The 14,133-nt window shown below is 42.4% G+C and overlaps 1 protein-coding gene across 12 annotated transcripts in view; it reads right to left on the reverse strand.

Annotated features, from left to right (window-relative positions):
- The window catches only part of LOC105487111 (astrotactin 2), a 995,255-nt gene that overhangs the window by 24,160 nt on the left and 956,962 nt on the right, over window positions 1-14,133 (reverse strand). For all 12 annotated transcript variants that reach the window (XR_011612991.1, XR_011612990.1, XR_011612989.1 and 9 more), the window contains one exon: window positions 323-423. Coding sequence is in view for 8 of the 12 variants with exons in the window: in XM_011750424.3 (XP_011748726.3) it covers window positions 323-423 (101 nt within the window). In the remaining 4 variants the exon portion in view is untranslated. The remainder of the gene's footprint in view (window positions 1-322; window positions 424-14,133) is intronic.

The following is a 14,133-nucleotide window of genomic DNA, read 5'->3' on the forward strand; positions in this document are numbered from 1 at the left end:
CTGAGAAATCTAGGCCAAGGGACAAGATACAGTCATGGGGCTCTGACTCCCTACCATTCCTGGCCTGTAAGTCAGAACACAGATCAACTCTCTAAAAGAGGGGGAAGTCTTTCCACTGCCAAAGATATTGCTAGTCAATCTTAATGACTTTGATTAATTTAGCTCCATGTTTCTCCTATTCCCTTAGTGCCTTCACTTTCTTCTCCCTGTGCCAGTGTGTTGGTGTATGTGTGTGTGTATGTTTAATGATTAGTGACTGTTGGGTACAGAACTTAGGGGAAATATGGGAGTTACCTTGGAGTTGAAAAACTAGGTCACCTACCTTCTGCCTTGTTGTCATCTACCAGTGGACAGGCCGTCCTCAGGGTTACCGTGCTTAGCTCTGAGTGCCTCCCTCGTGTATCCACAGCATACAGAGTGAACCTGCAGCACAGCAAGAAAACAGAGCACCAGGCTGTGACTTCACAGAAGGCCCTGGGAGTTGCAGGGAAGAACACAGTCATGGCACATTAGGCTATAGGAAAAATGATTTTTAGAAAAGAATGATAATTATAAAGCATTTGTTGAGCACTAACTGCCTACTCAGCACTTTGCACTTCATCTCAGCCTAAAAGGGAGGGATTTTTTTGTCATCCACATCTTGTCAATGAGGACACTGAGACTTAGATTGTGTATCTTTCCACTGTCTCAGTTACTGAGGAACAGAACGGGGGTATTGAATTCAAGCCATCTGAGTCCGGGGTCTGAGAAGTGAGCCCTAATGCTATCCTTTATGGCTGGATATATCAATTTATATATTCATTAGTTTACTCATTTAAGAAATATTTAGTGAGCATTTACTCCCCACCAGGAAGTACTTTAAGTGCTAAGGTTATAAAGATGAACAAGAGAGTCAAGGTCACAGATCAAAAAAGTAAGTAAAAATCAAAAAGTAAAAACAAAAAAAATCAGATAATCGTTTAGTGTGGAAGAAAATATACCAGAATAATGAGAAAAAGACTAATGCGGGAGCGTGGGGAGTATAGGCTCCAGAATGTAGCCCATGAAAGCCTTCCTGAAGAAGAATCTTTAGGACCTAAGACCTGGATAGTGAAGAAGAACCGGTTTATGGAAGGAAGACCTGGGGAAAGAGCATTCTATGTAGGATGCTCAATAAGTACAAAGGTCCTGAGGAGAGAAGGAGCCCAGACAGTTGAAGAAATGGGTAGCCAGTATGGCTGAAACAAAGGGAGATGAGGTAAAAGGTTGGTGGGAACCTTGTAGGCCATGCCAGGGAGACTGGGGGTTAATCTGGCTATAAGGCATATCCCCACCTTTCTGTGATGTCATCCAAAGCTCCATGCTATATTGGTGGGAGCAGACACAGCCTGTGTGGCCTTAGAAGGGAAGAACTGGTAAAACGTAGACCTGGTAGATTCAAGTCTAACCCAGAGCACTTAATTCTTTCTACAGCAGCCTCTGTCCTCTGTCCTATCTTGGGGAAGCTCTGTGACCCTTATATTCCCAGATCTCTAAGTTCTACAGTTAAGCAAAGTCTAAGAAGGGAGCAGAAATGACTTTCTAGGTGATGTGAGCCTTAGAGGCCAAGAACAGTCTGAATAGAAGGGTTGAGCATCTGAGTGCTCTGTCTGCATCATGCCATTCTTTTTCACTAGCTTTTAAGGGTAGAGGCAGTAGTGTGAAGTGGGTAGAGGGTTCCCTACATTAAGTAGAAGAGACTGGGGTCCTAATGGCCCTATTTTCTTACCTCCTCCCCTGCATCTCAAAGTATCCCATGTTATAAAATAGGCAAAACACTATGATTACCAAGTTTTAGAATGGTGAGCCCTGATTGGCCATACTTACTTGCACTTAATAATTATAAGTTGGTTATACAAATTAATTATTAAGTGCTAAGACCCTAATATGTGTCAAGCACTGAGCTAAGAGTTACCTACATTAACACAATTAGTTCCCCGACACAATCCTAAATGACAGGTACTATTACTCTCTTTATTTTATATGTGAGGCTCAGAGAGGGGAAACAGCTTGCCCAGAACCACATGGTAATTACTAGGATTGGCAATTTAAACCTTGGTTTCTCTGACTCTAAAGTTCATACATGCAACCACCATAAGCTGTTGTCTTCTGATCACAGTTCTGTAGAAACCAACTCTGTAAAAATGTGATTCCATTAGCTACATTTGCTGAACCCCAACTATGTTGAAGCAGTGCCATCTCATACGTTTTCTGATCTTATGAAAACATGCTAAAATAATCACCCTCATTATCTACACCTTTCAGAAGATAAAACTGAAGATTAAAAAAATTAAGCAATGTGTCCAAAGTCACAGGTTCAGAAAATTAAGGAGCCAAGACAATCATCTGTCTTACTCTAAAACCCACGCTCTTTGCTCTCAGCTGCCATTTTATTGCTCCCACTTGCAAGCTCAGAGGATCAGATCTGGGTTACCTACATGGGCCCTGCCAGCTTTGACTTCCCATGACCTGAGGCCTCAAAGGTTGTTTTAATAAAGGGTACCATGAGTCAAAACTTCTTGGTACAAAGGAAGCAGGGGGTGACAGAGGAAGGTATCCGGTCTTGGAGATGGACATATGTGGGTTCATATTCCAGTTTTACTGCCTAGTGTTTTGAACTTGGGCAAGTTGCTTCACCTCTCTGAGCTCATGCACCTCTCTGCACCTGGCAACTGTGATAGAGAGACTGCCACCCACCTCACAAGTGCAGTATGGATAGATGTGAAATTTAAGTGCACTGTGAGGTAAGTTATCATTGGAAAGCCATGCAGAAGGGTTGAGAACAAGATCATAAATAAATTCGAGGAGGTGAGAGTAAGCAAGTGGCAAGGTGGGAAGTGAGAACAGCATTGGGCAACATTATGTAAGCACTTATCATCCACATATGGACCCATCTAGAAAGTGGCAGAGGCAAGATGTAAACGCTAGCATGCATGTCCCAGAGTGCATGCATGTCCCAGAGTGCATACACTTCAGCTTGGGTACAGCATATTGTTGTCATTTAACACAGTGCTAGGCACATAGTAGGCACTTGATAAATACCGGTATGAATTAATGAATCAAAGCATACCATCTCTCATTTCTCAATTTTAGTTTCTCCATCAATAAAATGAGGTTAGTTTCACAGACAGTACATGGTTGTCTCAAGGATGACATGGAGTGATGCATGAGAAAGTGGCTCGTAAGACGAGGATTTTTATAAAGACCATATATAGAGCACTTATCTGTGCAAGACAATACATTTTTAAAAACGCTTTCTTGGAGTTAGAAGAGAAGATGTATTTCAACCAAGGGAAACATGGAAGGCTTGTAGTGAATAGAATATATGAATGAAAGTTCAAAATATGAAAAGTAGGAATATGTTTTAACACTGCTTTCTCATAGGCCACTTATGCTCCTGTGGTGCTTCTGCAATCCACTTCCTCCACCCAAGAGGGCCCAGGGTCATCTTGCTGCTTAGCCGAGGAGCATGAATAAGAGAGCCCCCACCATGCTGGGGAAGAAGTGGTCTTAGGTTTTCATGCCATAAAAACTGGGTAGAATCCTTGCTTTCTCCAATTGCTGGCTGAACATTCCTTGGGAAGTCACTTCACCTTCTTTGAGTCTCAGTCTCCTCACCTGTAAAATAGGTTGAAATTATCCATATCTCACAAGTTGGGGGTCAAGACTCAGTGATACAATGACAATAATAGACCCAGTTCAATCTTTGCTCCCTAAAAGGTAGCTTCTATTTGTGTTATTATAGTAACCAAACATGCCAGTGGGGACCTCGGGATGGAGGAGGCCTCACGCAACCCTGCTAGGGGGTGGAGAAGGAGGAAGATGTCAACCTTACAATCCTGGGTCAAAAGTCACAAGGCCATGCGCTTTCTGCCTGTCTCAGATGTAATTGTAGAACTGTTCCAGAGGCACATCTGAAAGCTGTTAGGGGACCAGGCAGGGCCTGGAGGGGTTATTTGTGAAGGGGAGAAAGTGGCAGTCCCTGATAATGAAGGAGAGAGGGAGAAAGAGACAGAGAAAGTGGGAAGTAGGGGGACAGAGACCAAGAAACAGATACAAATATATACCGCAAGCAAATCCATACAGCAGGAGAGTGAAAGAGGGAGAGCCAGGGACAGAGAGAGACAGAGACAGAGAGTGAGGAGAGAGAGAGTGAGAGTGAGAGTGAGAGGAAGAGGGAGAGGGAGAGGGAGAGGGAGAGGGAGAGGGAGAGGGAGAGGGAGAGGGAGAGAGAGAGAGTAATCAGACCTCTGAGTTTCTCAGGATCAGAAAGAGTGTTAGCTTCTCCCTGCTCAGTTCTATCATCGTCTCTCTGAAGCAAGCTGAGGTTCACTGATAATTTGAACTAAAACTCCTGTACCATCAACTCCCAATCATGATTTTATAAGTGAAGAAACCAAAGCCCAGAAGGAAAAACAACTTGTGCAAAACCCACTTGCCAATAAGTTCATACTAAAGACTCTGGCATTCCTGACTCCTCCTCCAGTGCTCTCTCCTACATTTCCATGCCCTGGCTGATTGAGGTCCAAGTCTACTTACGGGATGCTTTCATTATGAAAGAGGTGGCTCATGGATAACATTGGATGGTCTATTTAGGAACCTGGAGCTCCAGGCCCAAACCATTGCTATTCCTTTGCTTGGCCTTATTGCAGGGGAAGGAACACTGGCCAAGGTGGCTGAAACCTGAATTTGAGTACCAGCTTGTCCACAGACTGCATGGTATGAGATCTTGCATACCTAAAGTAATACAGCCTCAGTGTATTGGGAGGTTGAAATCCAAACAAACACACTGTGTGGGGAAATGCCTTGGGATGACTGCTCCAAAGTATTTTTCAGTGTTTCATTGTCATCCTCAGGACATCATCTTCATCATCCTTAGGACAAAGGCCATCACTCTCAGGACAAACTCCTCAACTTGGAACCCCCTCATTTGAGCTCTGGTCAGAGGTCTAGGTGTGCTTGCTGACCTTCCTCCCTACTCTGTTTCACAGCAGAGACATCTCCAGCTGCTAATGGTTCCAGAACACAGATCCCATCTCTGAACCTTTCCACCAGCGGCACCCTCTGGCTGAGTCGCTCATCCCCTTCTTCACTTGACCCCTTTCCACCTTGTCCTTGAAGCATCACTCAAACCTTACCTCCTCTGGAAAGCCTGCTTTGACCCATCTGAAAAGCTGCTTAGCCCTCCTTTTTCCCTGCATGGTGCCCATGCCACATGGTGCACATGTCACACAGCTAGGTCAGCACCCCTTCACTTCTCTCTTGCCCCTATGAGTATGTGACTGTCTTCAGGATCAGAATATGGTTCTGCTCATCTCTAAACACCTACACCTGGTGCGCCAATGCTCAGCACACACAGGTCAGAATGAATATGAGGCTCATTTCCCTTTCCTGGAAATCAGTCTTCCCATCTGTAAAATGAACAGAAGATGACTAGATTGAAGGGTTACTAAAATGAATGGAATAACAAGAGGGCTAAAGGCATGGCTTTGGAATCAGACAATTTGTTGTTAAATTCTGGCTTCTCGTACATTGGTTTTGTGTAGCCTTGTCTCAATGTACTTACCTGTACAATGGGAATCATAATATTAAAACTCACCATGGAGGGTTCTCGTTAGAATAAAAGAGAGTGCAGCATGGAAAGTGCTCAGCACAATTCCTGACATATGCTATGCAATAACCAATAAGCAATCAATCGCTTTTGGCATCATCATTAGGGTTAGTACTAAGCCACTGCCCAAGGCTCTGACTTCACCCTCAGTGAGAGTAAGTGGTCCCAGTGGAGATCAGAGGAGGGTGGGTAGAAAGGAAGCTGTTGTTGGTCCCATCCAAGACCCCCAGACCTCCTCACAGCAGGGGTGAGAGAATGAAACCAAGAAGTTAATTGGCGGTGAGAGCTTCTCACAGATCTGACAGGGGGTAAGAGCAGGGACAGAGCCCTAGAGGCCCACGTCAGGCCCGGGTCCCCGAGAGTACAGGAGAATGCGTTTGAAGTCTCCAGGCCAACGCCTGCTCTTCCCCAGCCGCAACATGATTTAGGCATTCTGGGGAGGCAAAAGTCTCCTCGCTGATTTGAAGGGAAACAGATGTTTCCAGGCCAGAGGCCCAGGTCTTGTAAAATGCTCCTTCCCCCAACACAGCTTTGGCAAACAACTTCCCGTTAGCTCACGCCCACCTCTCCCACCCCCACTGCCATGGCTCCCCTCCCTGCCACTTCCAGCACAATGTGGCAGACAGGGGCAGTAGAAAAAGCACCCAGGTCCAGCTTAAGCTTTGGGTCTGAGAAGCTGGATGGCCATGGACTCCTCAATGCCCATCTCTATGCCTCAGCCTCCCATCTCTGCAGTGAGGGAACTGGACCAAGATCACTGCTGAGGGATAGGTTAGATCTAATTTTCTAGGAACTGAGAGTTGTTTTTTCTTCGATAGAGCTGGCGTTACACGTTCCAGACTTTTCTCCACTGGATTCTGTGGCAAAGAGCATGGACTTACAAATAAGACTGTTCTGGATTTGAATCTGGACTCCACCTGGGCAGTAGTAAGAAGCTACTGAGCAAGTAGAAATTTAACCATTGAGCCTCAGTTTCCTTATCTGTAAAATGGGGACAAAAGTTTTATCTTGTGGGATTGTGAGAATGAAATCAGAATGCAATCTCCCTACCCATAGTTTAGGTTTCTTGTGAACAAAATCAAGTACTGTATATTTTCCCTTGTACTATTCATGATGCCCAGACAGTCTGGATGCAGAGAAAATGTGTAATAGTGTTTGTGACTGATTTCTGATGGGAAGACTGCTAGACACTCTGAAGTCCAAAGCCTCTGGTTCTGAATCCAGCTCTACTCAAGTAGTAGAAAGAGCGTTTCTGCTTTTATGATCACGATGAGGCAGGGTGTGTAGGGGTTAGAACAGACACTGGAAACCTGCTACCTGAGTTCCAATGTTTGTTCTACAACCTACTATATTTATGACCTTAGGCAAGTTAATTGACCTCTCTGTTCTGTAGTGTAGTGTTTCTTGTCTTTAAAGTGTGTGGCCTGGCGTGATGGCTTACACTTGTAGTCCCAGCACTTTGGGAGAATGAGGCAGGTGGATCGCTTGAGCCCAGGAGTTCAAAACCAGTGTGGGCAACATGGTGAAACCCCATCTCTGCAAAAAATACAAAAATTAGCTGTGCATGGTGGCACACACCTGTAGTCCCAGCTACTCGGGAGACTGAGCTGGGAGGATCATTTGAGCCTGGGAGGTCGAGGCTACAATGAGTTAAGATGGCACCACTGCAGTCCAGCCTGGCCACCAGAGCGAGACCCTGTCTCTAAATAAATAAATTAGTAAAAATAAAATGTATATGATAATATTATCTATCTCGAAGGGATGTTAGAGGAATAAAGTTCATGAAATGGTGCTTGGCACATGGTAAGTGGTAAGTTAGCATAACTGTTATTCAATGTGCATGTGTTTAAACAATTCATCTCTTCTATAATGGCTTTAAAACAAGACCTCTGCCCCAGTTCTTTGACAGTTCACCTTGAATACGGGCAGGCTCATGAGTGCTTTGACCAGTAGAGCAAAATGGAAGGGATGCCGTGTGACTTCTGAGTCTGGGTCATTAAAGGGGATGCAGCTTCCACCTTGCTCACTGAAACATTCTCATTTGGAACCGTGAGCCTCCATATAAGAAATCTGAGTGTCCTGAGGCCACTGTGGTGGGATGAAGACAAGCCATAAGGAGAGGCCATATGTGGATGCTTCCGCAGCCCTGGTACCTAGGCTCCAGATGGATGAGTAAAGGAGCCATCAGATAATTCTCACCCAAGCAGGCAAGTTACTCCCAGCTTTTGAATTCTTGCAGTTGAGGCCCCACTCTTCGTGGAGCAAAGACAGCCCAATCTGCTATGTACTGTCTGAATTTCCAACCCACAGATCCACGAGCAAAATCAATGGTTATTTTAAGCTGCTAAGTTTTGGGGTCATTTGCTGTGTCATCAATAGTAACTGCAACAACTAACAAACATTGCAAGCAGGATCAGCAAACTACAGCCCATAGTCCAAATCTGGCCCACTGCCTATTTTTGTAAATAAACCTTTTACAATCACACTCTTTTGGTTTGCTTTGAATGCATTTTCTATGGCTGCTTTCACACTACAATGGCAGAATCATGTAATTGTGACAGAAATCACAGCACCGTCAAGGCCTAAAATATTTACTATCTGGACCTCCAGAGGAAAGCTTACTGACTCCAGTGTAGAGCTTTGAAAGTACTAAATGGAGTATCTTTTGCTTACATTATTTCATTTAATCCCAAGGTTAGAAATCATTCCCATTTTACAGTTAGGCTCAGAGAGTTCAAGTGACTGATTCAAGGTCACACAGCTCTCTAACTGCAGGTCTAATGCCTCCATGGTATGTTGAAGATCTAGACTCCATTTTGAGTAATAATGGCGTTGGGTAAGTCCCACCACGCTCTGCTCTCAGTTTCCCAGCCTAAGACATGAGGGTACTGGGCAAGTTGGTCTGGAGAGGCTGCCAAAATTCAGATGTCCAAACATCCCCCCAGCTGAGTGCTAGCTACCAGGCAAAGTATTTCTGTTCCCCTTTAGTCTAGGAGTACCAAAATGAGGCGTGCGAATGAGTCACCAGGGGCTGCTATGCATCCCTGCTCACTCTCACAGGCAGCCACCCACTCTTGAGCACCAGAACCCAACTTTCCTGTCTCCCAACTCAAGCTGACAACCCATGCTTTCTGCCAACATAAATATTTAATTCTAGTGCCCGGAACAAAGAGACCATCTTGGTGTTAAGGACTCCCATCCTACATCCTAGTTTCTACTTTCAAAACAACTCAGTCTGAGGCATGATTGGGAGGCCCTGGCTTAGAACAAAGGTAAAGCAGTTTGTGGTTGGGCTGCAAACACCAGCTCCCCACACTTGCACTCCCTTCAACCCCTCAAGCTGTATGAGCTAACAGGCAAAGAATCAGGGGAGTGGGGAGCTGGCAGGGAGAGCTCTGCAGGAAGGCCAAGTCTGGAAACCAGTGTTGGTTCTAAGCTCAGGCAGAGGTGACAGCAACCTGGAAATAGTGCTAGGCATCCACTCTTCTGACTGCTAAATCCCCTGAAATTCACTGGTATGTGAGCATCTCCCTAAAATTCATAGTGCAGTGAACATCAGAACTCAGAAACAAATAATTATAGTATTAACATTTAAAATTAAATGCACGTAAATTGATTTACAATTAAAGTGTGTTGAGTGTATCTCCAATACCTGAAGAGTGAGTGATTATCACAGCAGTTCCACTCTGTGTGCCTTGCCATAAGTGAATGCCTATAAGGTGCTAGGCATTCTGCTAAGCAGAGAAGAAACACCCATTAAAAAAAAAAAAAGAGTGGGGTTTTGGCTGTCACAGGGCTCACAGAAGAGCAGGGAGATGGTCAAATGAACAAGAAATGGGACACAGTACTATAAGCTCTTCAATAAAAATGTATTCTTGCCCCTATGTTTGCTTCAGGTGTGTCTGTTCTTCCTTCTTTCAAAACAGCGGATTAAGCCTTAGATAGGAGTTTAAAAGCTACTATGAACTAGACTTTATCTTGCTGGATCTTCTGTCTGCTGCAAACTAGCATTGTCAACCACCTACAGGACTCTCATTTTTTTGTGCGAAAAAAATGATGACAATTCTTGCCCTCTCCTTTCTGAAAGCCTTTGAGGAGTGAATGAGACAGTGGATTTAAATACATAAATACTATGCAAATGATCTGTGTGAGTGTATTCATTCATTCATCAAATATGAGTGACCTGATCCCTCTTGAAAAAAAAAATGCAGGTTGGCATGTTTCTTGGCTTTAACAACAATGACTATGTTTGCCTTTCTTTTCTTGGTCTTCTCCTGTCCCTTCCTCTCCCCATCCTCCTTCTTTTCCTCCTCCTTCTTTTTTATTCAGGGTGTGGACTAAATGATAACACATAATTGTACTAGCTATAGTACTTAATTGGAAGATGTTTATATTTTAATAGGCTGTTTTAGGGTAAAGCAGACACAGACTAACCTTATAGTCTCAAGTTAAGGAACGAACTGAACACAGAATGCCCAATTATTCTACTCCAACTTGCATTCCAGGGATCTTTGAAGCAAACTGTAGGCTTTAAAAAATATCTTTATTGCATATTAGACAGCATCTCTGAACTCAGATATAAATAATAATTTTTAAAGTGACTTCAGTTATAGAAATGACTTTTTCAGAAGGCATCACTTGGAAGTATGTTGAATTGAGAGGCAGAGGATATGATGTGTAGGTTTCACCTTGTCATTAACTAGCTATGTAGCTTTGGTGGCATTATTTGCCCTCTCTGCACCTCAGTGACTTGTCAATAACCCCATGGTGATGGTGTGAGGACTAAATGGTGATTATGGATGTAAAAGTGCCTTAGACATTCTACACACATTTCCTGGGCACATACTCTGTATCAGATACAGTGCTAGAAGCTTTTACACAGTTGTCTTCTGTTCCCTTTACAGCTGCCTAAGGGGGTGTATTATTAAATCCTTTTTACAAGGAGGCAAGTGAGCCTTGGAAATTTGGATTGACTTTCCCAAGGCTACAGAGATAGTCGTAGTAGTTCAGCCAGGCCCCAACATAGGTCTACTCACTCAAAGTCCAGTGCTCTTTCCAAATGGATAAAATTATTAGGCATTCATTGGTCCCAAGTGGGTCTTGAGTCACAGTTCAGAGGAAGTTAAAGTTTATTAGGAGGATGAACTCCATGTTCCCAACTTTTGACAAGGAAGAGATCTTACAACAGGAACACACTACTGCTCCTTTTAACACTGACATCACTTCTCTTCCCACATCTGACCCTAAAGCCCTTTTCTTCTTCCATGGTGTCTTTAAGATTGAATTTTGCCAAAGCCAAGCTCAGAGGAGGAGAGGCCAAGCAGAGGCCACCAACTTGGATTTACTCTTGGCCATTAAGTCAGGGAACACTATAGGCAGAATGGTTCTTATCTACTCAGTTCTGAGCTGAACTCAGTTCCCATCTCATATGTGAGTTCTTCTTTCCATGAGTGGAGGGGTGGGAGTGGGAAGAAGAAACAAGCCCTGTGCTTGGGAGTCTAAAAGACTGAGTTTGCATCATGACTTTCTCTATTTCCTGTTTCTATCATCTCTGAGAGTCTTAGTTTCCCTATCTGTAAAATGGAGTCAACAATACTTGCCTTCCGAGATTGTTATAAGAATGAACAGCATGAGAAATACCCACAACAGTGCTTGGTACAAGAAATGTTATCTTGCTTGTCTTGCTTACTTATGATACTCAAGTAAGATAAAATGGAAACAGTGCTTCTTTAAAACCAAATCCCTGCACAAAGGCAATGGTTCTGGAGGGTGTTGTTTTTCAAAAGATTTCGTTAGAGCTCCAGTTCAGCCACAGCATGTATAGGCAAATCATGCCATGTTTGTGAGCCTCAGTTTCCTCATCACTTACCCCATGACAGCAATATCCACTTTTGATCGTAGTTAAGAAAACTAGAAACAATTTACACACTGAAGCACTGGCTCAGCTGGAGCCTGAACTCAGGGTTGCCTATTGTGACCTTGGGTGAATTTCTGCCCCATGGACTTTGCTTTATTTTCCTATTTCACAATGGGTCACCAGATGTCTTCACTGGTGAATGATAGCAAATATTAACTCCAGTTAGTGCCAATCTTCTGTAAGCTCTTCCACCAAGACAAAGGAAGAGGGAACACCGAAAACAAATTCTATAAGGTGGTGTTATCATTATAGAATTTGTCTGATTAAAACCAGATGAAATCCAACATCCCTTGTATAGATACCACACAATACTAACCAAACTGGACAACTATAAAAAAGACTATACTCTATGGCAAAGTAGAATTTGATAACAGAGATATCAAAGTAGAAATAGACAATAGAGATATCTATTTTTACCATTTCTATTCTACATTGTACTGAAGGTTCTAGACAGGACAATTTAGCAAGGAAAAAAAAAGCCATCCAGATAATGTGGAGAAATAGGAACACTTTTACATTGTTGTTGGGACTGTAAACTAGTTCAGCCGTTGTGGAAGACAGTGTGGCAATTCCTCAAGGATCTAGAACTAGAAACACCATTTGACCCAGCCATCCCATTACTGGGTATATACCCAAAGGATTATAGATCATGCTGCTATAAAGACACATGCACACGTATGTTTATTGCGGCACTATTCACAATAGCAAAGACTTGGAACCAACCCAAATGTCTATCAATGATAGACTGGATTAAGAAAACGTGGCACATATACACCATGGAATACTATGCAGCCATAAAAAAGGATGAGTTCATGTCCTTTGTAGGGACATGAATGAAGCTGGAAACCATCATTCTCAGCAAACTATCGCAAGGACAGAAAACCAAACACTGCATGTTCTCACTCATAGGTGGGAATTGAACAATAAGAACACTTGGTCACAGGTCCTGTGATGTGAACACATGATGTTCCCTAGAACATCATACACTGTGTCCTGTCGTGGGGTGGGGAGAGCATGGAGGGAGAGCATTAGGAGTTATACCTAATGTAAATGACAAGTTAATGGGTGCAGCACACCAACATGGCACATGCATACATATGTAACAAAACTGCACGCTGTGCACATGTACCCTAGAACTGAAAGTATTAAAAAAAAAAAAAAGTTTATGGTAGGAGGCCTGGCACAGTGGCTCACACCTGTAATATCAGTACTTTGGGAGGCCAAGGTGGGTGAATCACCTGAGGTCAGGAGTTCGAGACCAGCCTGGCCAACATGGTGAAACTCTGTCTCTACTAAAAACACAAAAATTAGCTGGGCATGGTGACACACGTCTGTAATCCCAGCTACTCAGGAGGCTGAGGCAGGAGAATCACTTGAACCTGGGAGGTGGAGATTGCAGTGAGCCTAGATTGCGCCACTGCCCTCCAGCCTGGGTGACAGAGTGCAATTCCATCTCAAAAAAAACCAACAACAACAGAAAAAAAAAAACCAAAAAACAAAAAACAAAAAACACTCCAAAAAAACAAAAAACAGTTTATGGTAGGAAGTAATAGTTAATTGCTCATTTAAACCCCATGTGACATTTTCTTTACTACAAATTATTTAAGTTGTAAGTTTATTAAATTTTCAGTTTAATACTAGTGTCCAAAAAAAAACCAAGAAAATCAACAATATAAACATGAGACTATTCTCATATCACTTCCAAAAGATATTATTCGGGCAAAACAACCAACGACTACTTAATTTTGAAAAGATGTCAATAATCTCTTCTAAGATTGAAGAAAAAGGTAATTTGGAAAATTCTCTAAAAATACTACTGCTGGTAAACTGAGTTTACTTTAACAGCGACAATAAAAAAGGCCCAAGCCATCCTTAAAATCTAAAAAAAAAAAAAAAAAAAAAAAAAAAGCATCCAGATAAGAAAAATAAAGGTACTACAATCTATTTTTGTAGAGACATAATCATATATATGGAAAATAAAAAGGAGTCCACAAAATGTTAGATATAAAAAAAGTTCATACTTCAACACAATAAAAGCTATATACAATAGACCCACAGCTAATATTACACCAAATAGGGAAAACCAAAAAGCCTTTCCTTTAAGATCTGGAACAAGAAAATGATGCCCACTTTTATCACTGTTACTCAACATGGTACTAGAAGCCCAGCTAGAGAAATCAGACAAGAGAAAGAAATAATGGGCATCCCAATTGGAAAAAAGGAAGTTAAGTTATCCTTATTTGCAGATGATATGATCTTATACTTGAAGACACCTAAGACTCCACCAAGGAAAAAAAACATTAGAACTGACAAAATCAGCAAAGTTGTAGGATACAAAATCAACATACAAAATAAGTAGCATTTCTACGTGCCAATAATGAACAATCTGAAAAAGAAATGAAGAAAGGAATCCCATTTAAAATAGCTACAAATAAAATGGAATAAATGTAATCAAAGAGGTAAAAGATTGCTACAAAAAAATAAAAAAATAAAACATTGAGGCAGAAATTGAAGAGGACACACAAAAATAGGAAAGATATTCCATGTTCATAGATTGAAAGAATAAATAAAATGTCCATACTACCCA

This window comes from Macaca nemestrina, chromosome 14, assembly GCF_043159975.1.
Source record: "Macaca nemestrina isolate mMacNem1 chromosome 14, mMacNem.hap1, whole genome shotgun sequence".
In the NCBI taxonomy this organism is placed as follows: Eukaryota; Metazoa; Chordata; class Mammalia; order Primates; family Cercopithecidae; genus Macaca; species Macaca nemestrina.